At 43.8% G+C, this 27,998-nt stretch overlaps 1 protein-coding gene and 1 non-coding gene across 2 annotated transcripts; both read right to left on the minus strand.

The window, feature by feature from the left end:
• Positions 1-2,507: 2,507 nt before the first annotated feature.
• Positions 2,508-26,201, minus strand: SRPX2 (sushi repeat containing protein X-linked 2). Its single transcript, XM_075260832.1, has 11 exons — positions 26,180-26,201; positions 22,868-22,985; positions 16,182-16,265; positions 9,950-10,141; positions 9,605-9,781; positions 9,125-9,251; positions 8,233-8,354; positions 7,966-8,145; positions 7,396-7,529; positions 3,550-3,671; positions 2,508-2,759 (listed from the first exon to the last, which is right to left on the minus strand). Exons 2-11 carry the CDS (start codon positions 22,944-22,946, stop codon positions 2,579-2,581), a joined length of 1,398 nt encoding a protein of 465 aa, XP_075116933.1. The 5' UTR covers positions 22,947-22,985; positions 26,180-26,201; the 3' UTR covers positions 2,508-2,578.
• TRNAE-CUC (transfer RNA glutamic acid (anticodon CUC)) lies at positions 20,995-21,066 on the minus strand. The gene has a single exon. It is a non-coding gene; the product is annotated as a tRNA-Glu (tRNA).
• Positions 26,202-27,998: the final 1,797 nt, after the last annotated feature.

Genomic DNA, 27,998 nt, shown 5'->3' on the forward strand with positions numbered 1-27,998 from the left:
ATAAATGTATCTTCCCGAAGCTTTTTGGTTTTATTCTCTGAATGTTTCTGTTGTTGGTCACTCTGCTCAAATTATTTGATTTTTTTTTTTTTTTTTTTGGGGGGGGATCTAAATATATTCTCAATAGAAACTATTCGAATACTTCTGCTCCCATAGGAATGCATAGGAGCGGCCGTACCACAAGGGGTTAAGCGTCGGCTGCTAACATGCATTCGTATTGAGCGAGGGATTCGAATCTAGTATTCAAATCATCTCTAATTCTCACCACCACCCTAAAAATACATTGTCTGATCTGGAGCTTTTGCTAAAACATATTCTATTGCAAAAATTAGCAAATGAAAACAAATAAAATGTTCTCATCTCTCCAACATCCACTATGACTGACCTGGAGCATCAATGTGTTTTTAACCCCTAGAGAAGCTAAAAAAAATAATCACTATACACTCGCCTCCTTTCAGATGGGGATCCAGCAGCGTCTCCATTTGGGTCACCAGTCTTTGGTACCTTCTGTCTGGATGTTGGTAGGTCAACCAATCAGAGACTGACCCTTGAACAAGGCATCAATGCTCCGCCACTGATTGGCCGCATTGGTTATGTCCAGGCCAAAAGGTCACACCGAAAACCTGAATGGCAACTCTTCACTGTATCACTGATCTAATGGAGAGTTGAGTATATAGGGGTTATTGCATGAACCTTAGCTAGGGTGATGGGGAAAAAAAACACATACTAGAAGTCAGTCTATAATGGCTTGTAAAAACCTACCAGAGAATTTTCATATATTAGGATTCCGCATGTTTCTAAGGAGAAAGAGTTGGCGATTACATTTACTTGGCACCACTTGCAGTCAAGTAAGTCCTGCTCCTTCCTCAAACATGGCCTAAGGTCTGAAGTTGGAAACTGAGGGGGAAGATAAAATAACTCCAGGAAAAATTCACACGACTTGTTTCCTTCTTCCAAAAGTTCCTACAGCAGTTTTAAAAAAATAAAATAAATGAAATGGAAGCTCTTCATCCTCTCTGTGTTAGATTCATCACGTGACTGTCGGTCTCACAGTTCATCCAGCGTTGACATGTTCTGTCTGCTGGGAGTTTACGTCACTGGTGGGGTATCAGGAGTTGTCTCCATATGTGCTGTACATACTTGTTTTATGACTTTCCAAGCTGCTTTTATGGGAAAACACTCGAACATGATTTGTTCCCCAGCGAAACTTTTGGAAAAATGCTTTTGAAAAGAGAATCTGTGTCGTTGCTAAACATTAGTCATGGAAATGTCTGCTGCAGGTTTGCCTAGTGATGCAATGCAGAAAAGTGAGGATTATAGGAGTTCAGTCTGCAGGGAGAGGCGAACAGTGGAAGTCATTGTCACTAGTCATGGAGAGTTTCCGTTCCTCTGTTGACTTCACTTATAACCACTCCAGGAAAGAAATAAATCCAATACTTTCCTCCAAGTATTAAAATAAAAGTTGCATAGAAGTTCAAATACATTCTGCAAGAGCAGAGAGCCCCTTTACAAAGCTTGGAGTAGTCGGTTATCTGCATGTGTAGCAGGTTATGACTTCCATTACATGTTCCATTGGTATAGACAACTGCTATAATATTTGGTGCAGAAAACCTGCAATGAACACCACAATACTATAGAAAATTCAACCAATCGGTAAGTATCTTGCTTTTATGTAAAAATACATATCCACTAGGCCAGAGCGGTGTAGTTGGGATGTTCTGCACCTGCATTCTGCTAATGTCACCTTGAATGTATAATCCTGAGAAGTTCAGGGTAAGGTCCATTCCAGTCCATTCTTGCTGACCATCTGCTTTCTTCAGCGCTTCCTCAAACTACCCACCATTGTTCTTCAACATCTGAAGATATACTTGAGTCTTCTAGTGAACCCCTAATGGTAAAAAAAAAATAAATCTATATACATCATTAGTTATATACTTCTAGTGAGATCACGCTGGCCAGTATAGGGATTAAGAAGTCCATCTTCTTACAACCTTGCTCTTTCATGTAGATACTTGGACCAAGGAGTTGGTCCCAAATGCATATTGCCATCTCCATAGGGTGGGGCAGCACATCAAACACAATTAAGGGTTAAATGGGTTTCTGAGGCTTATTAATTGTTGATCTATCCTTTACAATAGGTTGTCAGGAGTTGGGCACCTAGGACCAGGAACCCCATCGATTAGCTGCTCAAAGCATTGGGGTGCCATGGTGCCTTCATTACTTACCTAACCTAGGACTCTACATTGTATAGGAGAAGACTGAACGGTCAGCAGGCCATGTGACTGATGAACGTTACGTCACATAGCCTGTGAGATGGATCTTCAAGCAGCTGATCCATGGAGATCCCAAGTGTTGCACCCTCACTGATCATCAACTGATGGCCTATCCTACCGATCGGTGCTATATAAATGATATATCTGCAGGTGAATCACTTCATAGGATACATTTTTGTTCATATAGAAGTTTAATAAATACTGTATCTTAAAAAAACAACTAACTTCATTTCCACTAGCATTATGGCGGTTTCCACAGATTAGATCACCAGTTCTATCTTTGTACAGAGCAGCAGTCATGTCCGTCATTCACAGTTTTCATTGTTGGTCTCCAGTTGAGAGACTTCCCGCGGGCTCAGTAGATAGGTGTCGATAAAAGTGAAGATCTCATCGGAGGTCGTAGGTTCCACATATCGTTCTCGGTCAACACCAAACTTGTCGATGAGAACCATATTGAAGTATGATCTGGAGATACGCAGGGCCTGTCTGCGGGGAGAAGGTGAAGCAGTTTCAGAAATGAGAAGACGTTCATTCATAGCTCTCCTTTTCATGGAGTGCTTTACACTTTTCTCATGATCTAAAAGCTCGAGAGATGATTTTAGGGATACAATGATCACTTACTTACTTTGGGGTTTGGTATGTGATGAACCCGAGGGTTCTGACCCAGGAATGTATGGTTAGAACCAACACCCGGCCCCCAATTTGCTCCACCATCTCACGCGCTCTTGTGGTTACTGGTAATAGGGGGGCTGGCTGGATCCATCAATATAAATCATTATTATAAGGGGGCAAATGCTAATTCTGATCACATGACCAAGTGTTGAACAGCTTTTAACCCCTTGGTTTGTCGCATAAAAAACTCCAGAGGGAGTAAGTGATCATAGACTTCCTGAGGAACCCCTATAGGGCGCTCATACACATTAGATATGTATTGGCCCAACTTGTAAATTGCAATGATTTCCATCAGTCAAGTAATATTAGAACGGTGGTCAAAATTGGATTTTGGTGCTACCAACTCCCCCTGAAATCCCCGGTTGTTTAATCTGTTCGCTCAAAAACAGACTTCTGCCAACATGTGTGCAACGTGGCACACAGGACCTGTGAGGTGCTGAGCATCCCCTTCCATGGATTGTTTCTCTATTACAATAGAAAGCCAATGCCATGGCAAAGGACCACATTATGGGGGCTCATAAATAGATGGATCGCACGGAGAAGTCTTGAATGACAATCTATATATTATATATTTTCCAGCAATCACATGATCGTATGGAGTTACCTTAATTGTTCGATGAGTTCTGTAGACAGCTCCTGGGCTCGGACACGTCCAATCTCTTTAGGCATTTCTCCCACTAACTCTACCACTATGACGTGACGCTGCTCCAAGCCACAGTAGGCGCTCTATGAAGGAAGGTGTGTGAGATTTCAGAACAGATAATGTCCCAGCATTGGCCACGTCTCTGCAGCCAACCTTAGAGAAGTCGTTATGAGCTAATCAATAAAATTTACTGATTCTATTTTTTTTATTCTAAATTTACATTCTATTAGATTTCTATCCCGATAGAAAAACTCATTACAAACTAGGAAACTAGGCTGCTCTAGATCAGTTTTACATTCAGTGGTCGGTATCATGTTTTTTATAAACTGTTTTTAATGAATTTATATATGTCTATATCATATAACACATATATACACACACACCAAGATCCATCCCTACCGGCCTGCAGTTAACTGCAATATGACTATCTGATCCTGCAGCAGTCTCAGGTGTGTAGGAAAATCAAGAGGATTAAAGCAGACAAGGCCGGAGGACCTGATGGAATAAGCGCAAGAGTTCTTAAAATGTGCGGTGACCAGCTGGGTGGTATCATTACACATATGTACAATATGAGTCTAAAGCTGGGAGTGGTACCTCAACTGTGGAAGACCTGTAGCACTGACATCCCACCTGATGAAGGTCCTAGAGAGACTGGTCCTGACACATCTACGCCCCCTAGGGAGCTCCGCTCTGGACCCCCTCCAGTTTGCCTATCGGCCGGGCATTGGGGTAGATGACCCCATCATCCACCTTCACAGAGCTCTCTCTCACCTGGAGAAACCTGGAAACACTGTGAGAATAATGTTCTGTGATTTCTCCAGTGCGTTCAATATCATTCAGCCAGGACTACTGAGGGAGAAGCTGAACCTTGGTGGTGTGGACCATCACCTGTCCAACTGGATCCTAGACTACCTGACAAACCGCCCTCAGTATGTGAGAGCCCAGGACTGTGTGTGTGACACTGTGATCTGTAGTACGGGGGCTCCACAAGGTACAGTTCTTGCCCCATTTCCCTTCACACTGTACACTGCTGACTTTAGACACAACTCATCTAGCTGTTACTTACAGAAGTACTCCGATGACTCTGCTATAGTAGGCCTTATCACTGATGGCAACGATAGGGAATACAGACTTAAACCGGGATTTTGTTGAATGGTGCCAGCGGAACTAGCTTAGGATTAATGCTGGGAAGACCAAGGAGATGGTGGTGGACTTTAGTAAACGGAGAAGTGCTCCGACCACGGTGGAGATTCAAGGGACATGCATTGATATAGTCAGGATCTATAAGTATCTGGGCGTGCTCCTCAATAATAAACTAGACTGGGCTGATCACCTGGAGGCGCTGCACAGAAAGGGCCACAGCAGGCTCTACCTGCTCAGGAGGCTGAGGGCCTTCGGAGTCCAAGGGACACTTCTTAGGGACTTTTTCAACTCTGTGGTTGCTTCAGGGATCTTTTTCGGTGTGGCCTGCTGGGGGAGCAGTATATCAACCAGGGACAGAAATAGACTTGACAGGCTGATCAGAAGAGCCTGCTCTGACATGGGGAGCCCCATGGACCCAGTACAGGTGGTGGGTGACAGAAGGATACTGTCTGTGGTGACCTCCATGCAGGAGAACAACTCCCACCCCATGTATGAGACCTTGATGGAACTTGGCAGCACTGTAAGTGACCGTCTCCACCCCAAGTGTGAGAAGGAGCTATCGCAAGTCTTTCCTTCCAACCGCGACCAGGCTGTATAATCTACATCAGTCCAAGCGAAGACACTCCGCACAGAGAACTAATGATTATGACTATGAAGTCTTCCTTCTTTCTTCTTCTGTTCCTTAGCTGCTATGGACTCCTAGTATATCTTTTCTTCTCAGCATGTGTGTAACCTAAGGATATCCCTATATACAGAAAAATATATAGCCAGGCCTATGCATATCATTATATTCAGAAGATGCCAAAACGTGTAACTTGTACATATATAGTTATATACCCAGGTTATACCAGCATGGTCCATATCACTATATACAAGATGTATAACTTATACCAGCCGTACATATATAATTATATACCCAGGTTATACCAGCCTGGTCCATAGCACTATGTACAAGAATATAATTATATATATATATATATATATATATATATATATATATATATATATATATATTTTATCTTATACCAGCTGTACATATATATATTATATACAGTATTTACCCAGGTTATACCAGCATGGTCCATATCACTATATACAGGAAGATGTATAATTTATACCAGCTGTACATATATATATTATATACAGTATATACCCAGGTTATACCAGCATGATCCATATCACTATATACAAGTTGTATAACTTATACCAGCTGTACTTGAATGCTATATTTTTCAGTGTAATAACAAAAACCTGTGTAAATATATTTCCCTCCTCCAGAAATAAGTGAACCTCTAACATTCAGACGTGAGATTTCTAAAACCTCGGTGGAGAACATTTATGTACATTGAGATTTCCAAGCACAATATTATGGGTAAGCTAATAAGAAAATCTCTAAACTAAACAGGTAGCTATTAAGAAATCAATCCAGATGATAGAGACATGTAAATGTAGACAATCCTCCGTGAAATCCCCAGTTAATAGCCAATGTCTGACCACTGTGGGAAATGCTCATCTGCATCATCCATCACCTATCCCAGAGCCGCGGCCATCAGGTCAGACTCACCGCATGACATCTCCGTCATTGTTTGCTCGGCTGACACTTATGTTTGTATATCCCATGTAAAGGGCTATTCCCACAATAAAGAGACATTGCAGTCTATTGTATATATAAAATATATGCTAAATATAACCTAAAGTGACAGGAAGGGCCTGTGAACTAAAGTGATCCTAAATCTTAATCTGGGACATAAGTGTATGGAAATATCTTATTGCAGTTAATAGTGGTTTTCTACCACTGCCACCTCTTTATTGTAGTGATTGCCATCGAAAACGGTGTTGAGTCCTCTACCGATCAGACATTCTTAGGATTAGTCTTCAATAAGTGTTTGGTAGGGGTCCGACACATGGGGCCACCACCGATCAGCTGGTTAGAGGTCGAAGTGTTCGGGTTGGTGCTGTAGCCTCTCCATTTAAATTCAAGCATAGCCCTGTACATAAGCCTAGAGGCAGTGCTGGGTATTACAGCTCCACCCAATCGAATGGGACTGAACTGCTGCAGTACCACTTGACCGATTTAATCGGCATCATCAGCACAGGGAAGAGAACACAGAACTTGTGAGAGCTGTAGCTCTTTAAACTGCTGATCATTGTGGTCCTGGGTGTAGGACCCCACCGATCACATAGTGATGACTTATCTTAGGACACATCATAGAAGAATGAGAAGGGGTTAAAGGGATATCCTATTTATAATATATTTATTTTTTGCTAAATCTATTTTGTTAGTTTGTGTTGACTTAGTTACACATTAGAATTGTATGTGAATACTACAGAAAATATCAGGTCTGGCTAGTCAGCACCCACAATGCAACGCCTTGTTTTAGAACAGGGGTCAGCAATCTCCAGCTCTCCAGCTGCTGTAAAACTACAACTCCCATCATGCTCCATTCACTTCCATGGGAGTTCCAAGAATAGCAGAGCAAGTATGCATGCTGGGAGTTGTAGTTTTACAACAGCTGGAGGGCCGGAGGTTGCCTACCCCTGTTTTAGACAGTATTGGTAAATCTGCCCTCCCTGTGCAGAAACAAATACCTGCCACATATTGTCCTCCTGGTTTTAGCCTACACGTCAGTAAATATTTTAGGTAGCCTGTGTAGGAGCACGTACCTGCAGAGCGCTGCTCTGAAGTCTGTAGTACCGGTCGGAGGAGCTAGGGCTGGAAATAATCAGTAGTCTCTGCTTCTCAAAAAACTGGTCTAGGAAGCCGCCCGCAGAATTCACATTGACGTTGATCTTCATGGCTTAAAATAAAACATTCAAGAAGAAATAGCAGAGTTATGTGATATCACCTATGGAGTACAGGGATTACAGATTTATTCCCAAAAATATTCTTAATTACTGGCTTCTTCTTTATACATAGGAGAGTCCAGGGTGGAAAATCCAGTCTGTATGCCAGACCGATATCCAGGCCCAAACCCAGAGTACCTACACCATGGTGATCTATGATACTGGGAGTCCCAGTCTGTTTGTGGCTTCTCTGTCCTGTCCATAGTGGCAGGGACTCCTAGTGTCACAGATCATCATGATGCAGGGACTCCAGATCTCCCGAATGGATTTGGGCTGGGAAATCTGGACGGGATCTTTCAGCCCGATTTTGCTCTGCCTGCATGAGGCTTTAGAGATCTGCAGTGTCCTAGTGTAGACCTGCTGCTCCATAAATAGGAGTAGATTACTCACGTGTACACATGGCTTGGGATCCAGTCCACTGCTGACTGAACTGGCAGACCCGGAGAGCTGGTCCCTGGCGCTCATAGCCCCCCTCGCAGTGATATTCACAGTTCGCTCCATAGTTATTTCCATCAGAGCTACAAGTCATGTAGCCGTGAAGTGGGGGAGACAGAATGGGGCATCGTCTCACTACAAGGCAAACATAAAAGCCGTGAGCGACTACCATGACAGAGTCACCCTGCCAAAGCCTGGAGCTCACAATAGTCTATTTCTTACCCACTACTTTAACTATAAATTTGCAGCTTGCTCGGTTGTTCGCTCTATCGTACGCAGTATATTGGATAATGTGCTCCCCTTCACGGAACTCAGACCCCGGTTCAGGACCTCTCCGAAACACTCTGGAAATATAAGAGTTGAGTTAGATTAACGATAGAGATGCTTTATTTTAATCCAGTCTATACCTCAGGATTAAGACTGGCCCCTGCTAGATCGTCCTATAGGTCAAAGTAATGGGTCCCTTCATATTTAGTAGTGGACAACCCTCACACATCAGCATTTGCTTCTAGGCTTTGGTTTTACATTTATGGTTGTTTCACACACTAAATAGGATTATAAGGGGTGAGGCGGCTGCAGCTACTAATGGGCCCTGAACCCCAAGAGGGCCACATTAAAAATATCATAACTCTAAATGGCACCAGGTAGGCTGGAACCCATAACAGGAACTTTAAGTTATGCCTGTAATTACAGTTGAAGATAACACCTCTATAGATAACACCACTGACCCATCATTACATGCTCTGCTGATAATAGATGATGTCACAACTTATCTTCTCCCCCTCCCTGCACGGAGCATGTCTAGAAAACTCTCCCTCAGACCTCAGGCAGTCGGCTCCAGAGTATTGTCGCCTATGGCCTTGAGACTGCTGTAAAGCAGATCACTAAATGCTCTAAATAGAGTAGAAAGGAAGCTCAACCAAGATGGCCGCCGCCATATTCATGTGCAGAAAATAGAATTATAAAATCTACAATGAGAATACATAAAAACAGATTAGAAAAAGTGATCTAGCTCACTATCTGGTTTTAATAAAGGGAATGTATTACTAATTTATTCATCTATGTCAGGATGCCTGTCCTCTCACCCCAGTCACGAAGGACGTCACCCTCTCACCTTGATATGGCACCGTCGGCCGTATCCTTCACCTGCGGGCTGCCCCAGTATACCACAGCGGTCAGTTTTTCTGGTTCAGCAACTTTCACTCTTGAGGTCGGGCACTGAATCTTGGGTGGATCAATATCTGATAGAAAACAAGATGTCTATACAGTTCTCGCTACATCTAATACATACTAAGCAGCCACTAATATTATACCACTGAAAAGTTGTCATGTCTTTATTTACTTATGGTAAGATTACTGTACATTACTTCACGGTACTTGCACCTGAGGTCTGGCGCATGCGCGCTGAAGCCAATGTAGAAGACAGCACACCTACTTTCATTAAAAGTGGCTTGGCTCTTCAGTGCAGTTGCCCCTCTATGGCCACTATTGCCACCCACAGATCTCCACCAATACTGTTCACAGAGGGGTCACCTCTTACAGGTCGCTACTACTTGTTAAAGCATAAATTCCATCAGTTCATCTGAAAATTTACCTACACAAAATGGTTCTCCCCCACTCCAGTGCCCATCTTCCATGCAGACACGATTGCGATCGCCCTCGATCTGATATCCTATGGAGCAGGTATAGTCACAACGGGAACCCTCGTGTATCCCAGCCGTGCACTGGTATGATCCGTTGGGTATTGCTGGCAAAACATGGCATAGGATCCCTGAAAATACAAAAGTGACGCCATTACTAGGGTTCTCTGCAAGAAAGGGAAATTAGTCTTAGCTAAAATAATCCGGATAATAAAAATAGAACTAAATTTTATAAATATAATACTGTATTAGTTACACGTCTTCCACCACTATGGCCAGCTTACCACAAAATCACTTACGCCTGCAGTGAGCATATCCCGACCAGCGGCGATTCTGTAAACAACGCACAGAGCTCTGACCGATCAGCCGAAATCCCTGATCACATGACAAAGTGCATCTTGTTCCAAGCGTGCTGCGATAGCCACCGCCCCGGGGTGAATAGCACGTAGCCTCGCCATCTTGGATCTTCATGTCAGAACACCAGCGGGGAACTTGAAAAAGAAATAGGTGATGATAAAATACACAAAACGGTAAAATCCCCTTATTTGCTTCCTGATGATCCAGACGCTCCAATTTTAAGGAATTGATTTTTTTTCAGAGAATTTGAAATTGTGCAAGAAATGAAGACGAGCGACCAAATGACTAAGAAATCTGCCCTGGGGAGGCCGCCAGCTTCTCAGTCCTACCTCACTAGGTCTATACCATGGTACGTGTCACAGTCTGCTATCAAAGCGATACCTCAGGAAAGGTTTCCTACTGAGCACAGTGTGAAGAGAGCCGAACAATACTGGGCACTCAATACACCAAACATAAATCACAATCCCCATTCTGCACCTTGCTTGCCACATTGTGTGCACATGGGCAGATGTTACCCGACATACGTATTAGAACTCATCCATCTATAGTAAGTTATAGTAGAGTATAAGCCGAATTTTTCAGCACAGTTTTTGTGCTGAAAAAGCCCCTCTCGGCTTATACTCGAGTCAAGCAAGAAAAAAAAATAAATTTTTTTTTTGGGAAGGGGGGGGGGGGTGTCTATGACCGGCCGCAAATAGTAATGTATAGAATCTCCCATAAAATAGTGGGGGAAAAAAAGAAGCTTTAAAAAAATAAAGTAAATAAAAGTTGTAAATCCCTCCTTTCCCTAGAATACATATAAAAGTAGAAAATGACTGTGAAACACATACACATTAGGTATCCCTGTGTCTACTGAATATAGGGTATCTGCAGTGCTCTTGTTCCGTCAGGAAGGGGTTAATAGGAGCTCTGCAGATACCCTATATTCAGCCAGACTGAATTCCAAGTGGGGGAAGAAAAAACAGTCCTCAGGCTCAGGGAAGGGGCAGACAGACAACCAAAACACCCCCTCCCCTTCCCCTTTCCCAGCACCTACTGCACCCAAAAACTCAGACCATTTTAATTTTTGAAATTTTCCAGTAGCTGCTGCTCCCCCCCCCCCCCTCGACTTATACTCGAGTCAATAAGTTTTCCCAATTTTTTGTAGTAAAATTAGGGGCCTAGGGGCTTATACTCGAGTATATACGGTAATTCTACGTTTATTAGGATCTCCATTGTGGTACATGGGCGGAGGCGTCTTTATAAATGAGTTGTTCCCTCCACCATTTGAGGTCTTTGACGTACCAGTCTTGATCCATCTGCCCCACTGTATACAGATCCTCCAGTACTTCTTACGCTCCAGCGCTGCCTCTGACAGCCACTAGGGGGCACTAGTCATGCTTCTCATGATCCCCAGAATAATTTTGAGCACTTATAAAGGAGTTATAAATTATATGCAATGACAATTTAGGAGTTACACTTAAAAAGGGACGTATACTGAAAACACATACACTAAAGTGCAATATCTCTACATCCCAAAGCAGTGGCACATCTGTTATCAACTCTGTAATCCCCTCCGTGATAATCTATACAAGAGCAGGCGGCGCTCTATCGGGGTCACCTTGGAGGCCATTTATTACTTTAGGGCTTATTGTTTTAGACTTACAATAACACCATGATCAATATATACTAAAAAACCATAAAATACAAGTAACTCCCCAGTGCAGAGAGATCTGTAACATCTCACCGGCCTCTTCCCTTCCGAGCTGTTTTCCTGTGTATTTAGCTTTTCCGTAAATAGTACATGGGTGGTTACATGGTGCACAGAGACGATACCGTAGATATTTTTGGAGCCATCTAGTTGAGGACACTTAGCTAAATCAACAAGTATCGCGACCAACCAACACCACAGACACCCACATAGAGCAGCTGTGCGGACTGACGGTGTAATGTGCGAGTACTGTAGCCACCTCAGTACTTGCCCTATACACCACTATACATTGCAAAGTGCTTGTACTTATCACAGCTCAACCCAGTGGCATAACTAGGAATGGTGGGGCCCCGTGGCGAACCTTTGACATGCCCCCCCCCCCCCCCCCCCAACGACTGACGCCGAAGACCCCGCCCCCTCAACATTCCTGTGCGCACTATTATGCTCCATAGTGGCCCCATCACCCAGTATTATGCCCCATAGTGGCCCCGTCACCCAGTATTATGCCTCATAGTGGCCCCGTCACCCAGTATTATGCCCCATAGTGGCCCCGTCACCCAGTATTATGCCCCATCACCCAGTATTATGCCCCATAGTGGTCCCTGCACCCAGTATTATGCCCCATTGTGGCTCCATCACCCAGTATTATGCCCCATTGTGGCTCCATCACCCAGTATTATGCCCCATCACCCAGTATTATCCCCCATAGTGGCCCCATCACCCAGTATTATCCCCATCACCCAGTATTATGCTCCATTGTGGACACCCATTAACAATTATTATACTCTGGGGTCTTTTCAGACCCCAGAGTATAATAATCGGAGACCGAGAGGGGGATACAAACATAAACACTGTTACTTACCTATCCCTGCACTACCCACTGTCGGCTATCTTCAATGACGTCAGGGATGTCATGTGACCGGGGGCCTGCGTCGCGACGCATAAGGATGCAGGCCCCGGCCATGTGACGTCTGAGACGTCACACAAGTAGGCTCTGAAGCCTTCGCGGAGCGTGAAGAGGTAAGTAACAGGGTTTGTTATGTTTGCTTACTTCTCCCGGGCCTCTGATCATTATACTCGGGGGTCTGCAAAGACCCCTGAGTATAATAATGATGTTTGCGGGGCCCGCGGTGTCACTTACCAATCCCGGCCCCTGCCAAGATCGGTAAGTAAGTAGAGCCTGATACCAGCTGGAGTAAGTCCAGACGGTAACGGCCTATTAAAGAAAAACAAAAATGCAGCGGTAGCGGCTGTGGCCGAGCCCCCTAATGTCCCGGCCAGTGGCAGCTGCCTCCCCAGTAGTTACACCACTGGCTCAACCCATTCACTTGAATGGGACTGAGCTGTGATTACACTATGTGACCGATGAACGTGATGTCACATGGCCTGTGCTGCTTCAAACAGGTGAACAGGGGTCACCCGAGTCCCTAGCCATCTGCAGTTGATGAACAAAACTAAGGAAATGGTGGTCAGCCTATTCATGTAAGTTGTATAGTCAGCCTCGGGCTTGTTTCACATTATATTACAGGTATGACAAATCCATTGTCTACATAACTGATGGATCCCATTAACTCCTTGCTGGGAGAACAGTGTTGGGATCCCTGCGTAAGGGTTTCTAGGGACTCTTCCGCTGTCTTCTAATCCCTGCACATATTTCTTATATTCCGGAAAAAAACAAAACTTTAGAAATTCTCTCTGGCAAGCGTTTTATAAGTACAAAATATAATTTCCAGCACTTCTAACATTGCATAGAAAAAGAAATCCATAGCATGACTCATAAAAGTAAATACAAATCCCCTTCATCCTTAAATAGTATCCACCAGAACCTAAATAATGATGGAGTGCCATGTGCGAGAGGAGAGCAATCACTTCCAGATGGCGGACATGTCTCAGGATCCTCTAAACACAGGCTGTCTTACGTAAGAAGAGAAACTCACAGGAAGACACGAGGATTGAAACAAGCTGTGTAATAAGACAGAACATATGTCAGTGCAGCCCTATATCTATACACATGTAGCACACATACCATGTGACGTGACTAGATAGCGGTGACCTTACTCTATAGAACAGATATAATGGGGGAGAATTTATTAACCCATCTACACCAGTTTTTTGGGGTGCAAATGTGGAAGACACTGGCACAAAGCCCATTCTTGTGCCAAAATATTCTTTCTGCGCTCTGCCCATCCTTCATTTTGAAATTGGGCAGAGCGGGGCAGGGACACCTCAGCACACCAAACTTAATATACTGTATATACTCGAGTATAAGCTGACCCCCCTAATTTTACCACAAAAAAAACTGGGAAAACTTATTGACTCGAGTATAAGCCGAGGGAGGGAAATGCAGCAGCTACTGGAAAATTTCAAAAATTAAAATCTTCAGAGTTTTTGGGTGCAGTAGTTGTTGGGGAAGGGGAGGTGGTGTTTTGGTTGTTTTGGTTTTTGCTTGACTCGAGTATAAGCCGAGGGGGGCTTTTTCAGCACAAAAACTGTGCTTAAAAATTTGGCTTATACTCGAGTATATACGGTAGTTCCTATAAAAAAAGAAGAGGAAGGGGAAGGGAGGGAGAAGGAAGGGAGAAAGGAGGAAGAGGAAGGGAGAAGGAAGAGGAAGGGAGGGAGGAGGAAGAGGAAGAGGAAGAGGAAGGGAGGAAGGAAGGAAGGAGGAAGATGAAGAGGAAGAGGAAGGGAGGGGGAAGAGGAAGAGGAAGGGAGGGAAGAAAGAGGAAGAGGAAGGGAGGGAAGAAAGAGGAAGAGGAAGGGAGGGAAGAAAGAGGAAGAGGAAGGGAGGGAAGAAAGAGGAAGAGGAAGGGAGGGAAGAAAGAGGAAGAGGAAGGGAGGGAAGAAAGAGGAAGAGGAAGGGAGGGAAGAAAGAGGAAGAGGAAGGGAGGGAAGAAAGAGGAAGAGGAAGGGAGGGAAGAAAGAGGAAGAGGAAGGGAGGGAAGAAAGAGGAAGAGGAAGGGAGGGAAGAAAGAGGAAGAGGAAGGGAGGGAAGAAAGAGGAAGAGGAAGGGAGGGAAGAAAGAGGAAGAGGAAGGGAGGGAAGAAAGAGGAAGAGGAAGGGAGGGAAGAAAGAGGAAGAGGAAGGGAGGGAAGAAAGAGGAAGAGGAAGGGAGGGAGGAAAGAGGAAGAGGAAGGGAGGGAGGAGGAAGAGGAAGGGAGGGAAGAAAGAGGAAGAGGAAGGGAGGGAAGAAAGAGGAAGAGGAAGGGAGGGAAGAAAGAGGAAGAGGAAGGGAGGGAAGAAAGAGGAAGAGGAAGGGAGGGAAGAAAGAGGAAGAGGAAGGGAGGGAAGAAAGAGGAAGAGGAAGGGAGGGAAGAAAGAGGAAGAGGAAGGGAGGGAAGAAAGAGGAAGAGGAAGGGAGGGAAGAAAGAGGAAGAGGAAGGGAGGGAAGAAAGAGGAAGAGGAAGGGAGGGGAGGAAGAGGAAGGGAGGGGAGGAAGGGAGGGGAGGAAGAGGAAGGGAGGGAAGAAAGAGGAAGAGGAAGGGAGGGAAGAAAGAGGAAGAGGAAGGGAGGGAGGAGGAAGAGGAAGGAAGGGAGGAGGAAGAGGAAGGGAGGAGGAGGGATAATGAAGTGTAAATGTCCCCATTGAGGAGGGGGGTGTATAACCTTAGGAGAGGACATTTCCTGCACTACTTTCAGTTTGGAAACAGCAGACACTCAGTGGGTCCCATTATAGACAATGGGGCGTGCTGGTCTCTGTGTTGTAGCCGTCAGGCGCTCTACATGTTCCATACCAATGGAGAGTCTCACGCTAGTGTGACCCTACCATAGCCTTAGTCAGTGGCAACAAGAAAGGGAAAAGAAGCCGCAACCCCTGTAATGTGCAGAAGAAATAACTAGTAACCTGCAGTACTGAACATTGCTGCCTATCTGGAGGAGGAGATGTCATACATCTGCCTAAGGTCTCTCAGGGAAAGCACGAACCTTCTGCTTCAAGACCATACTCCATAAATAAGGAATGAATACTTTCACGCCAGCGCTCAGAGTTTCTGTTCAGCCTAATTAAACCCCGAGGGCCATAAGCAAGGATGGGGAGATCCACAAATATTTAGGAGAGTCAACAAGCTGAGTAACTACACAAACATCTTCCAAGAATCCTCCCAAGATGGGGGGCTTGTTTATCACCGTGAGTCATAATGAAGACCAGCGGCTCCAAACATGATTCAGCTCACTATATATGAGAGTGTGGACCGCAACCCGTCTTGTTTCGGATATAATTGGCTTTATTACATTATCTATCAGGATTATAATACTTGTTGATCCCCCTTCATCCGAATAAAAGGAAAAAAGAGCAAACACCATTTCCTTCTCCTCTCCCTAAATCCCTCCCAAACAATCCTTATCCGAATCTCAGTGTATGAGGTCAGATACTGTGCCGAGTCTATAGTATGTGATACGTCTTCTAAGTGCCTATGTAATGTAGCGGCTGAGCCTGGGTATCCAATCCTTTCACATGTCATTCTGTCCCCGAATCTTGGTCTTACCTCTGTAATCTGGTTGCGGTCTAGATGGCTGCTGCTCAACATAAACTTCATTATTGTAGCTTTCATCTGATGGATATCCTGAGCCTATAGGGAGAAATACAAGTGACGGTTTATTCATTATATTACAACCACATTTGACTGTGTTCACATTAGAGTTTACAGGTCACTGCTTTTGAGGCAATAGAAATCTTCTAATATTTGTATAACTTGCATCAAATATTCTGTTATTCCTTTACATTAAAGCTCAAAAATGTAAATGATAGTTGTGTCAAGAACAGACTTTGCACTCTCACGAGTAAAGATTTCTTCCCCAGTCTTACCGTCATGTCCCAGTTTTCTAAAGATGGTTGTATATATAAGAAATGACATTGTCATTGCTTATCTGGAGTGAACCGTGGCTGGTTGGTCGGATGATTAACAAGTGTCCCAAACACAGGAACAACCACGAACCTTCCAATGAGCGATGAAATACCCCTGGAATATGATCAGATAACGTGCGGAAAAAAGGAATGACAGACACTTTGTGGGTCAGGGGACAATCGTACACATCAGGGAGAGTGTGTGCCTACATAGGCAGTACGGAGACTTACAAGTCATTCCTGCTCCGCTAGGGATTCTGGTTAAAAAATATGCAAATCTATTCTCCAGGATGTAATTAGGAGAACAGTGCACTCTGTACGCCACCCTATAGAGGGCAGCATCCTTAACATCATGAACGACTCCGTTATAAAGTCTTTTTAATCATAATGTGGATTTAATTGCCAAATCAGTATTTCTGTCCCAAAAGGAACAGATTCCCAGCTATGGACAGCGCTGTTTCGGCCTATTGGGCCATCCTCAGCATAGCGTAGGGATACTGATTTGGCAGAGTGAGAGACTATAGACCAGGGTCAGGGGATAATCATACACATTAGGGAGAGTGTGTGCCTACATAGGCAGCACGGAGACTTACAAGTCATTCCTGCTCCGCTAGGGATTCTATAGTCTCTCACTCAGTATTTATCACCTTGATAAACTGAAGGCCCGTCACATATTTGAGTGAAGACGTTGGACATATCCATTGACATGCGCCTGACTTATTTGGGGGGAGAATCGCCTGTGATCAGACAGATGAAGGATATTCTGACCTAGAGAGTTCAGTGTCCCAGTGAGGCTTTATAGGGACTCCACAAAGGAAATAACTATATTTTATTTCATTACAGTAATAGGCAGCAGGAGAGCGGTGCGGGGTTGGAGAAAGACATTCCAGTCCTGTGAAATCACATTGCCATTGATTTTTCTCTTTTCCAGAGGAGATCTTTCACTGTGTATTGTATGGCTTCATTTACAGCTCCAGGATCTCCAGTAGCCGCCAGTTGTGCCTCCTCTGTGAAATATGGCTCATCGCTTAAAGGGAATGTATCACCAGGATATTAAAATCCAATTTAAAAACAGATGCTAGAAAAATAACGTTTTGTAATGTATTTCCCAGCTCTAATTCTATTCTTATTTCTGCCATCTTGTTACTCTCATTGGGGTTGTTCCTAGCTCTCCTTGGCCAGTGAGGGGAGCAATGCCTAGTCATTTGATTGACACTTCTGCTTCAGAAATGAAGTGCAGGGCAGAAGAAGACCACAAAAAGGTGCCAAAGAAGGCACAAGTAGCTTAACCCTGAGGCGCACCAGGACATACAGTTATGTCCTGGTGCACATGAAAAAAAACATGATGGCCGCTCAGAAACAAAGCGACCGCACTAGCTGCCGGGTCTGTGCTGTTTCACACAGCAGGGACCCGGCAGCATTGCCTGTGATCAGAGATATGAACACGGCATCTGAGTGGTTACTTTCTGTTTCCTTCTCGGTAAAGGGAAGGGCCCCTTGCGGTGCATTTGTGGGAGCCGTCCCATTACCATGGCAGCCTAGAGCCTTCTTAAAGACGCCCTTTCACTGATTTGGGCACAGGCAGTTTTATATACTGCTGGAAAGCTGACAGTGCGCTGAATTCAGCGCGCACGGGGGGCATTAGGGGTCAGTTGGTCAAGGTCTTCAGTGTCGGTCGGGGGGGGGGGCATGTCAAAAGTTCGCCAGGGGCCCCGCCATTCCTAGTTACGCCACTGATCGTACCTACCTGCAGAATAAAGCTAACATAGCATTTTTACCGCAGAGTGTAAGCTGTAAAAACGGCAGTACTGCATTTTTTTCTCAAATCCACCTCATTCTGATTCCCCCCCTCCCCGGTACCTTGTACTGTACAAAATAATAGATGGCACCAATTTGAAGCGCACCTTGTCACGCAAAACTCAAGCCCGCATGTGTCTACGTGGACAGAAAATTAAAAAAAAAAAAAAAAAAAAAAAAGTTATGGCTTTTGAAATGTAAGGAGTAAAAAACAAAAATTAAAAAAGTCTGCGTCTCCTAAGGGTTAATAAACTGATTTGTATCATCACTTAGGACTGAAGCATTATCCATGACTAAGCAGTATTTCTGTATAACTTCAGCAGATGGCTATGCGGTGTGCTCAGAACTTGTACGGGGGAAACCAAAGCCCGGTTATATTCATAGGGTACAGGATCGAGGAGGAAGACTTCCAGGGAAAATCAGATTACAGTGCACCGAGTAGGCAGAACATACACTTTGTGGTTTGAGCCCGTCTCTTCTGCAAAACCCCAGGACATTTGGAAAACATTACAAGTGGAATGAAGTCACCGTCCACTGCACATCCTCCCCCGCCTAACATGGCGTCCACAACACAAAGGAACAATCACACATAGACTAAGTAGGGGCCGATGTGCTAGGACCACCATATCATACGCTTGTTTGGATGACGCTTATAATGGCGGAGGACTTGCCAGATTGATGATTAAGCCCATGCAGGCCTTGTCATGAATCAGGCGCATTTTTCCCAAACTGATTGCCTTGACAGAATTCTATGCCAGCCTAATTACATCATGGAAGACAGATTTGCATATTCTTCCCATAGTCCCTTGCAAAGTGGAGTGCTAACGGCTTAATAAGTCTCCACACACCTATATGGTGGTCTCTCCCTAAGTAGTGACAATATTCCCTCAGCTCATAATGGTGTAAATGAATTGGGTGCAAATGATGGGCTCGCCCGGGCACCAACCACTTCATATGACAAAGGCAGGATAAAAAGAACACAGATGGCAATTTTTAACAAAATAGTATTGTAGATTCTAAGCGAACCTGCCCCATTGTATAATGGATGTAGATGACCCTTCATACATCACCATAGTCAATGGTAAACCAGATAAGAATACTCACAATGTACAGATGTATTTTAGAAGGAGCGCACTCTTGTAGAGCTCCCAGCAGCACAGAGTATTTCAAGAGAGGAGTGCAGCATGGAAGTAGCAGGATCTACCAGCAGCACAGAGTATTTCTGGAGAAAAACATGTCACTCTTATGACCATGTGCATTTGCCTGATTCACAGTAATCCAGCACAGATGGGACATGGATGAGCCTGGGCTGCAAAAAAAAGTTTCCCCCTGGGGCTTGAAATTCCATCTAGGGGTCCATGATAATACACAAGTGTGTGTATGGGGCCATAGGGGTGAATGGGTTTATATGTGCTAGCTGCACACATGCCCTGGTGGTGTACACAGGGCCTGAGTGTTACATGGCCTCCAGCTGTTCATTGTCATAAATTAGTAAGACAAAAAAAGGGCAAGAGAAAAGTAAAAAAATAAAGAAAATTTGTGCAATTAATTAAAACAAACAAACAAAAACCTCCCTATAAACCACTACAGAATATGTTGGCGTTACAAAAGGAAGATGAATGATTAAATTAAATATAGATTTTTTTTTTTAAGTCAATGGGAGTCTTATTTTTACATGTGTATTTTGCAAAAATACACGCGTGTTTACTCCGTGTGAAGGCTCCCTTACAGCTACAACCCTCCACATGGCCATGAAGCCGTCCTCAGGTCAGTCATAGTCTCATGTTATTGGAATGGAGAAGAAGCTACTAGTGGGAAATAACACAATAAAACCTGCCCTGGGCCCCAGCACTACAGGACACACAGCTGAACTATCCCAATGACTAAGCAGCCGAAACACAATGCTGTAACCCTTTCCTGGCCAGGTCTATGGATTAGCCTGACTTCAGTTCTGCTGTGGATCTACTGAGAAAAAATGCACCAAATAGCGAAAACCTTACACAAAGATGTAAGGTCAATCTAAATGTCCCCAGCAACTTACTATAGTCTGTCCTATGACCAAAGAATACATCCTAGAGAAAGTGGGCGCAGGACTACAAGCACCAGCCAAATACATTAATACAAGACCGTAAATATGTAACAAGTGTAAAGCTGCGGAGCTCACTAAAGGGTTAATTTTACTCCTTATTACATTGCTGGCTGTGGAATCGAATGGCGATGTCTGACACGTGTGACCTAGTCGTGCATAGAGGGCAGCATAACAGAGGCACTGTCTCCCTGTTTAAATCTTGGGACCATGGGAAAGTGGAGTCCCTTGCAAAGTGGAGTGTTAAAGGCTTAATAAGTCTCCACACACCTATATGGTGGTCTCTCCCCAAGGAGTGACAATATCTCCCACATCTTGGGAGACAGATTTGCATATTCTTCCCTAGTCCTGCATGTACAAGGAGCCTTAGAGCCACGCCCCCGGTGAGTCACGTGACCATTCATTCACATCACTCCGAAGATGTAGATGAAAAGACGTGCAGAGTTGGGTTTTGTTGTCACTTTATAAGTCAGAATTTTAGGTATGTCAATAATACATTGTAATTATATTGCAATAAAAAGCAATGCCAAAAAAAATTGTACTGAAAAAAAAAAAAAAAATTAAAACTATATTCCCTGACCGGGAATCGAACCCGGGCCGCGGCGGTGAGAGCGCCGAATCCTAACCACTAGACCACCAGGGAAAGCTGAGAACAGCTGTGGATTCAGTCCATGCTGAGCAATGTGACTATCAGCTGGCCTAGAGATGTTAAAGAGGCTCTATCAGCAAATTCATGATGATAGAGCCCCACATATGCGTGAATAGCCTTTAAAAAGGCTATTCAGGCACCGTAAATGTTATATTAATCTACCCCCCAGTTTTAAAATAATAATCTAAAAAAGAATGTGATCTACTTACGCATCGTGCACGCTGGGCGGGCATTCAGGGTGCGCTGTCTTCTTCATCCACGCCTCTTCTTCCTTCGATGTCCTCGGGTCCCATCCTCCTCCGGCGCTCGTGAACTGGCACTGATAAAAAAAAATGGCCTGGGCGCCTGCGCAGTAGCCGTAGTAGAAGCCGCCTGAATGCCCGCCCATCGTGCAGGATGCGTAAGTAGTTAGCATTCTATTTTAGGGTTTTATTTTGAAACTGGGGGGTCATTTAATATAACATTTACGGTGCCTGAATAGCCTTTTTAAAGGCTATTCACGCATATGTGGGGCTCTAGCAGCATGATTTTGCTGATAGAGCCCCTTTAAAGAAATTTTCTAGCCCCTAATTTGAGTTTTCGTACTGATGACCTGTCCACATTATGTGATCTCTCGGGGTCTGACACCAGGTTGTAGCAGAAGATGCCGCTGCTAGAGTTGAACTTTTTTTCACAAAAACACTTGGACCACTGTATAAGCAATGCTACCTCTGATGCCACCCCTGTTACCTCTTGCGTCTCCCCCTCTATCTAATAGATTGTAAGCCCTTGCATGCAGGTCCCTCCTATTGTGTTGTAATGTCTCACTTGATATGTACTTGAACCCTATTATTAAAGGGATTCTCTCATTAAAATGCAATGTTTTCAGGGTACTATGTCAGAATAGCCTTAAGAAAGACTATTCTTCTCCTACCTTTAGATGTCTTCTCCACGTCGCCGTTCCGCTGAAATACCGATTTTTGTCGGTATGCAAATAAGTTCTTTCGCAGCATTGGGAGAGGTCTCTCCCAATGCTGCGAGAGACCTCTCTCCAGCGCCGCCTCCATCTTCTTCAGCAACGGCATCTTCCGGGGGTTGGCTTCAAACTTCTAGACCTTGGACAGCCGACTGCGCATGCCTGCTGGCCACAAGAAAATGACCGCTTACAATACTGTGTAACCGGCCATTTTCTTGTTGCAGTCGGCTTTGCCCTAGGCCCGAAGACCCAGAAGTTTGAAGCCAGTGCTGGAAGAAAACATGAACAGAGGGTGTTCCTGAAGAAGATGGAGGCGGCGCTGGAGAGTTCTCTCGCAGCATTGGGGACGTTCCTCAGTGTTGTTTGAGCGTTGAGGACCGCCCCCAGTGCTGTTTGAGCGCTGAGGACCACCCCCATTGCTGCAAGAGAACTCATTTGCATATCAACGTAAAACAGGATTTCTACAGAACGGTGATATCTAAAGGTAGGAGAAGAATAGTCTTTCTTAAGGCTATTCCTACGTGGTACGCAGAAAAGAATTGCATTTTAATGATAGAATCCCTATAACAATAATAATAATAATTGATAATAAAGATACTGGCAAGTATTGTGCCCTTTGTTGCACCCAGTGGAAACTTTCTTCCGGCTTACTGGAGTGAGATCCCAAACTGGAGAAGAAGTTTTCCGCCTAGACTTGTAATATCCAGATTACAGACATTTCCAGTGTGAAGTAGGAATGGAAAAGCGAAAAGGAACCCGCTGGAATGAAGTGCGAAAACAACCAACAGGTTCAATGTCGTAAACATACAATTCTTTACAAAAGGTTACATTGGCTCATACCTTCATAATAGAGAGAGGCGACCGCCTTGAGGAGGGCGAGCAGCGGCAGCAGTAGCAGTAGTGGTGCGGACACTTCCATCGCAGGTACGGTATTATAAATGGAGCCAGTCAGCGAAATCTACGGAGGAAATGGATTTTACAGCTGAATCAAATCAAAGAACAATTTGTTCCTTTCACGCAAAGGGAAATGTTTCCTACAGTGTAGAAATGGAATTACAGCAGAATAAAGAATGTGATCCCGACCTGTGACATCGTGGTCTGGTGCGGATTAGACTCCTTGTAATAGATTTGTGTGCGGCATGTGACTTCTGAGGCTGGCTAGTATTTCATAAAACGTATAAAAATCCTAATCTGACAGATGTCTTCCGGTTTTATGTAGTATTAAAGGGAAAGTATGCCCAATTCTCTTTTTTATTTATTAAAAGCTGTAGGAGCTGGGTTCACACTAACGTTGGTGTCCGACCTGAGGAGGCCGCCTCAGGTTCCAATCCAAAAACAGGTAGCCGTGACTGAAAGCTGGTGCAGTACACCGGCATCCAGCCGCGCACTCCGCTCCGGATTAGGCCCAATGAATGGGCCTAGCCCAGAGGAGGGAGTGTCTTCAGGCCGAATTATGAGGCAACTCGGCCTGAAGAATGAGCATCTCTCTTCTTTTTTCAGGAAAAAACTCCTGAGCGGCTCCCATTGATTTCATTGGGAGCCATCTTTGTGGTCAGGATTTTGAGGCGAATACGGCCTCAAAATCCTGACCAAAAAACTCAGTATGAACTTACCCTTAAAGAGGTTGTCCAAGTCAGGAAAGGTGAGAAAAGTAAAATTATCCTCACCTGTTCCCAATGCTCCGGTGTCCTCCCAGCGCGGTCCGATCCTGCTGCTCCGTTGTCTTCTTGAAGTGAAACTACTTGCAGGTTGTGACATCCCAGATCCCTTCCACTGAATGCGCTAATTGGCCTCAATGGCAACGTGACCCCCAGAAAACAACAATGGGACAGGAGGAGCGGCCAACATCGGTAGGCAACAGAGCATTGGGAAAGGCATCATGTACTGTCAGTAGTGATGTAATCATGTGTGAGTGGTGTTATCTACAGACGTGTTATCTTCTCTTGTCATTCTATCTTTAATGTAAATGAAATAACTATTGCAAAGAAAACCCTTATAGAATTCTAATGTCAGTCTACTATTAGTGGCCAAAGTGAAAACTATACAGTATATAGTATGCTTTTTAAAAATACATAGTAACATGGAAAATTAAATCAATCAATCAATCTATCTATCTATCTCCTATCTATCTATCTATCTATCTATCTATCTATCTATCTATCTATCTATATCCTATCTATCTATATCCTATCTATCTATCTATCTATCTATCTCCTATCTATCTATCTATCTATCTATCTATCTATCTATCTATCTATCAATCAATCAATCATCTATCTATCTATCTATCTCCTATCTATCTATCTATCTATCTATCTATCTATCTATCTATCTCATATCTATCTATCTATCTATCTATCTATCTATCATCTATCTATCTATCATTTATCTATCTATCTATCTATCTATCTATCTATCTATCTCATATCTATCTATCTCATATCTATCTATCTATCTATCTATCTCATATCTATCTATCTATCTATCTATCTATCTATCTATCATCTATCTATCTATCTATCTATCTATCTATCATTTATCTATCTATCTATCTATCTATCTATCTATCTATCTATCTCATATCTATCTATCTATCTATCTATCTATCTATCATCTATCTATCTATCATTTATCTATCTATCTATCTATCTATCTATCTATCTATCTATCTATCTATCTATCATCTATCTATCTATCTATCCATCATCTATCTATCTATCTATCTATCTATCTATCTATCTATCTCCTATCTATCTATCTATCTATCTATCTATCTATCTATCTCCTATCTATCTATCTATCTATCTATCTCCTGTCTATCTATCTATCTATCTATCTATCTATCTATCTATCTATCTATCATATACTGTATAAAACACTCACTTTTTGTTCTTATTTCCTCTATCTTATGTGATCCTCGTATTAGCGTCTATATCCAAGTATGACAATATTTAGCTCACTCCATGGTCCTAGGGAATTATTTCTATTTTTAATGTAGATGATTGGCTTAAAAAAAACCTTCCGGCTTCCTGGTCAAATATGTATCTGCTGGCTAAGATGCCATTGTGTGCATGAATCCACTCCAAGTCTGGCACTCTGTTTTCCTGTTTCATTATTTGATGTCTCATTTTATTTGCTCTGTTATTCAAAAAATCCCAAGAATCCCAAAAAAATATTTTCCTAAGGAACAACTTAACAAAGACTCAAATGTGATGGTAAAAGACGACGCAGCACAGATTGTATAACCATCACCCTGGTAGAGCAAAGTTACCTAAGCCAAAAATGTCTTACATGCCTAGAGACCCCCAACCCCAGAAGGATCGGGCATTTTGAGATATAATGTGACGCCGGCAGTGTCTCTGCTCTGCTCAATCCTATGGAAGAGTCTGGAGGAGGAGCCAAAAAGGTCAGCAGCTATTAAAGCTTTATTAGTCCTCCTAGTTTGCAGTGATTTTTGCATAAAATATTTTTGTAATTTTTTTTTTTTTTTAACAAAAATAACAAAAAATTTTGATCAAATACCAAAGGTAATGCATGTTGGCCCCTTGGCTGAATTATGCCCTTTTTATGATGGGGGAACAACTAGGAACAAAACTTTTCTGCCTCACAAAATTGGTATAAGAAATTGTCCCATTTCAGTCCATTACTGGGAACTGGATATCAGGTGCAGATATTTCAGGTCTGCCACATGCAAAAAATCTCCTAAAGTAGTTTTTTTAAAATAAAAATATGCAAATGAAGCTCAAGTGCAATGGGGGCGTGCCAGAACTTCCAAGGACTCTGTAGTCATGCTTGACAACCCGAGGCTCTGGCCTGCCCCCACTGCACTTGAACCTCATTTGCAAGGGCTTACTGGCTAAATGATCAATGGTATAAGGTCTAATTCACACATGCTCCATATAGGACTGAAACTGTGTGCGGAGAATCCCTTTAAGATATCAGCACTCTTGCATTCTTTTTACTCTTATCACTTTGATCACGCATGGGTTTTGAGAAGACAATCCCCCCAAAAATTAGAAAAAGATCCCAAACCATTCATTTCTTGTAAGAATAAAATCCCCCATCCCCTTCTGTTCCAAATCTTAAGAGACTTTAAAATCCATAAAACTTGTGTTCAGATTTTCTATAAACATCATATGTTTTTTTTCTTACCAGTCGCTCTTGAGCCTGTGTCACCTTTATTCCTTCCCCCGGAGGCTCCTGAGTATCGGAGCGCTGATCCCACAGCCCAGATGTGCAGACGTCTGAAATCTGCCAGACGGTCTCTGGTTGTATAGAGTCATAGTGGAGGCGAGGAAAAGTTGGAGGGTGGAGAGAAAAAAAATGCACGCCTGCCAAACAGCAGCTTGGCCGTGTTATTTGGTGATAGAAAAAACATTTCATTGAAGAAAACGCGGAGTGGACTATAAAGCTCTCTTAAAGGGATCCTATCACTCATTTTTTCTAAGTATCACATCGGTACTTAAGAAAGGGTATTCGTCTCCTACCTTTCATCGTCTTCTCCGCGCCGCCGTTCGCCTACAATCCCGGTTCTTATCAGAATGCTAATGAGCTCTCTCGCAGCATTGGGGGCAGGCCCCAGCGCTCAGACAGCACTGGGGGCGGCCCCAATGCTGCAAGAGAACTCTCTCCAGCGCCGCCTCCTCTATTTCAGCAGCATCATCTTCCTCCTATTCTTATGGCGGTGACTTGTAACTTCTAAGGCCTCGGGCCTTGGGCGGAGCAGTCTGCGCATGCCCACAGGCCACGAGAAAATGGTCGCTTCCAATAAAGTGCCAGTGGCCATTTTCGACAAGAACCGGGATTGTAGGCGAACGGCGGCGTTGAGAAGACGACGAACAGTAGGAGACGAATAGCCTTTCGTAAGGCTAGTCCGACATGGTACTTAGAAAAAATCATGTCTGATAGGATCCCTTTAAAGTGTCATTGCCTGTTTATTCCAAAAAGTGCAGAGTGCAAAAAAACTACATTTAGAACTCAAAATCTGGCTCCATGCACACCGCTGCGCGCAGAGAGCCTCTTAGGGCACACATTGAGTACAGCTCCATACTAAGTTTACTGCCTTAACCTATAGAATAAAGTAAAAAGTTTACAAAAGTGGAAGCGACTCTGGAGCACAGGAAGATGCAATTTTTGACTTTGTAGCAATTTGTTTTTAGGTTTTCTTAAAGCTGTACGTCTGCTTCCTTACAGGAGTTCAGGTGGTCTTAGCAGTCCCTTAAGGAAGGGGAATTAGCTCAAATGGTAGAGCGCTCGCTTAGCATGTGAGAGGTAGCGGGATCGATGCCCGCATTCTCCAGATATTTTTTCACATTTCTTTTGAAAACCTATAATAATAAATGGGGGGTAAATATGACAACCAGGACAGCAGGAAAACTGTGAGCGCAACTCTGGATATGAGAACTCAAGATCAGGTAACTAAATGTCTGCACGGTTACTCAGAATACATGGCTTTGGGCTACAGCCTGTTAATAATTCTGCTGTCTGTTGGGAGTTTCTGTGCACTAGAATTGTAATCTATGTGAACCAGAGGCTGATATAGCTTTCAGTTACAACTCACACCCAGTGGTGTAACGATCGCAGTCACATCTGGTGCAACCGTGACTTGGTTTGGAGTAGGGACCTGCAACAAGCTGGAAATGGCGGGAGTCCAAGACCAGCGTAATTCTAGTTGGGGAAAATCTGGTTCCCTGACTGCTATATGTATTGTTAGTGGCGTAACTAGGAATGGCGGGGCCCCATGGCGAACTTTTGACATGGGGCCCCCTCCAAGAGGGGTACCTGGGCGTGCAGGCTGTTTGTGAATAAGAGGGTGACGTGTGGTACAGGGTGTGTATAAGCAAGAGGGTAAATGGGGGTGCAAGCTGTGTGCGAGCAAGAGGGTGATCTGGAGGGGGAACCCCCCATTCCACTAAACTCTTGCTCACCCACAGTCTGCACCCCCATTCCCCCTTCTTTCTCACACACAGCC

The sequence above is a fragment of the Leptodactylus fuscus genome, chromosome 11, assembly GCF_031893055.1.
Source record: "Leptodactylus fuscus isolate aLepFus1 chromosome 11, aLepFus1.hap2, whole genome shotgun sequence".
In the NCBI taxonomy this organism is placed as follows: Eukaryota; Metazoa; Chordata; class Amphibia; order Anura; family Leptodactylidae; genus Leptodactylus; species Leptodactylus fuscus.

What these genes read in the sequence shown, in the direction of transcription:
- SRPX2 (XM_075260832.1), bottom strand. Translation starts at nt 22,946, where the DNA reads ATGGAAGTGTCCGCACCACTACTGCTACTGCTGCCGCTGCTCGCCCTC. An exon ending in ATCCCAAGCCATGTGTACAC is followed by an intron (nt 7,530 to 7,965) that starts GTGAGTAATCTA and finishes TTTTATTTTAAG; the next exon opens with CCATGAAGATCAACGTCAAT. An exon ending in TTCAGAGCAGCGCTCTGCAG is followed by an intron (nt 3,672 to 7,395) that starts GTACGTGCTCCT and finishes CTTCCTTCATAG; the next exon opens with AGCGCCTACTGTGGCTTGGA.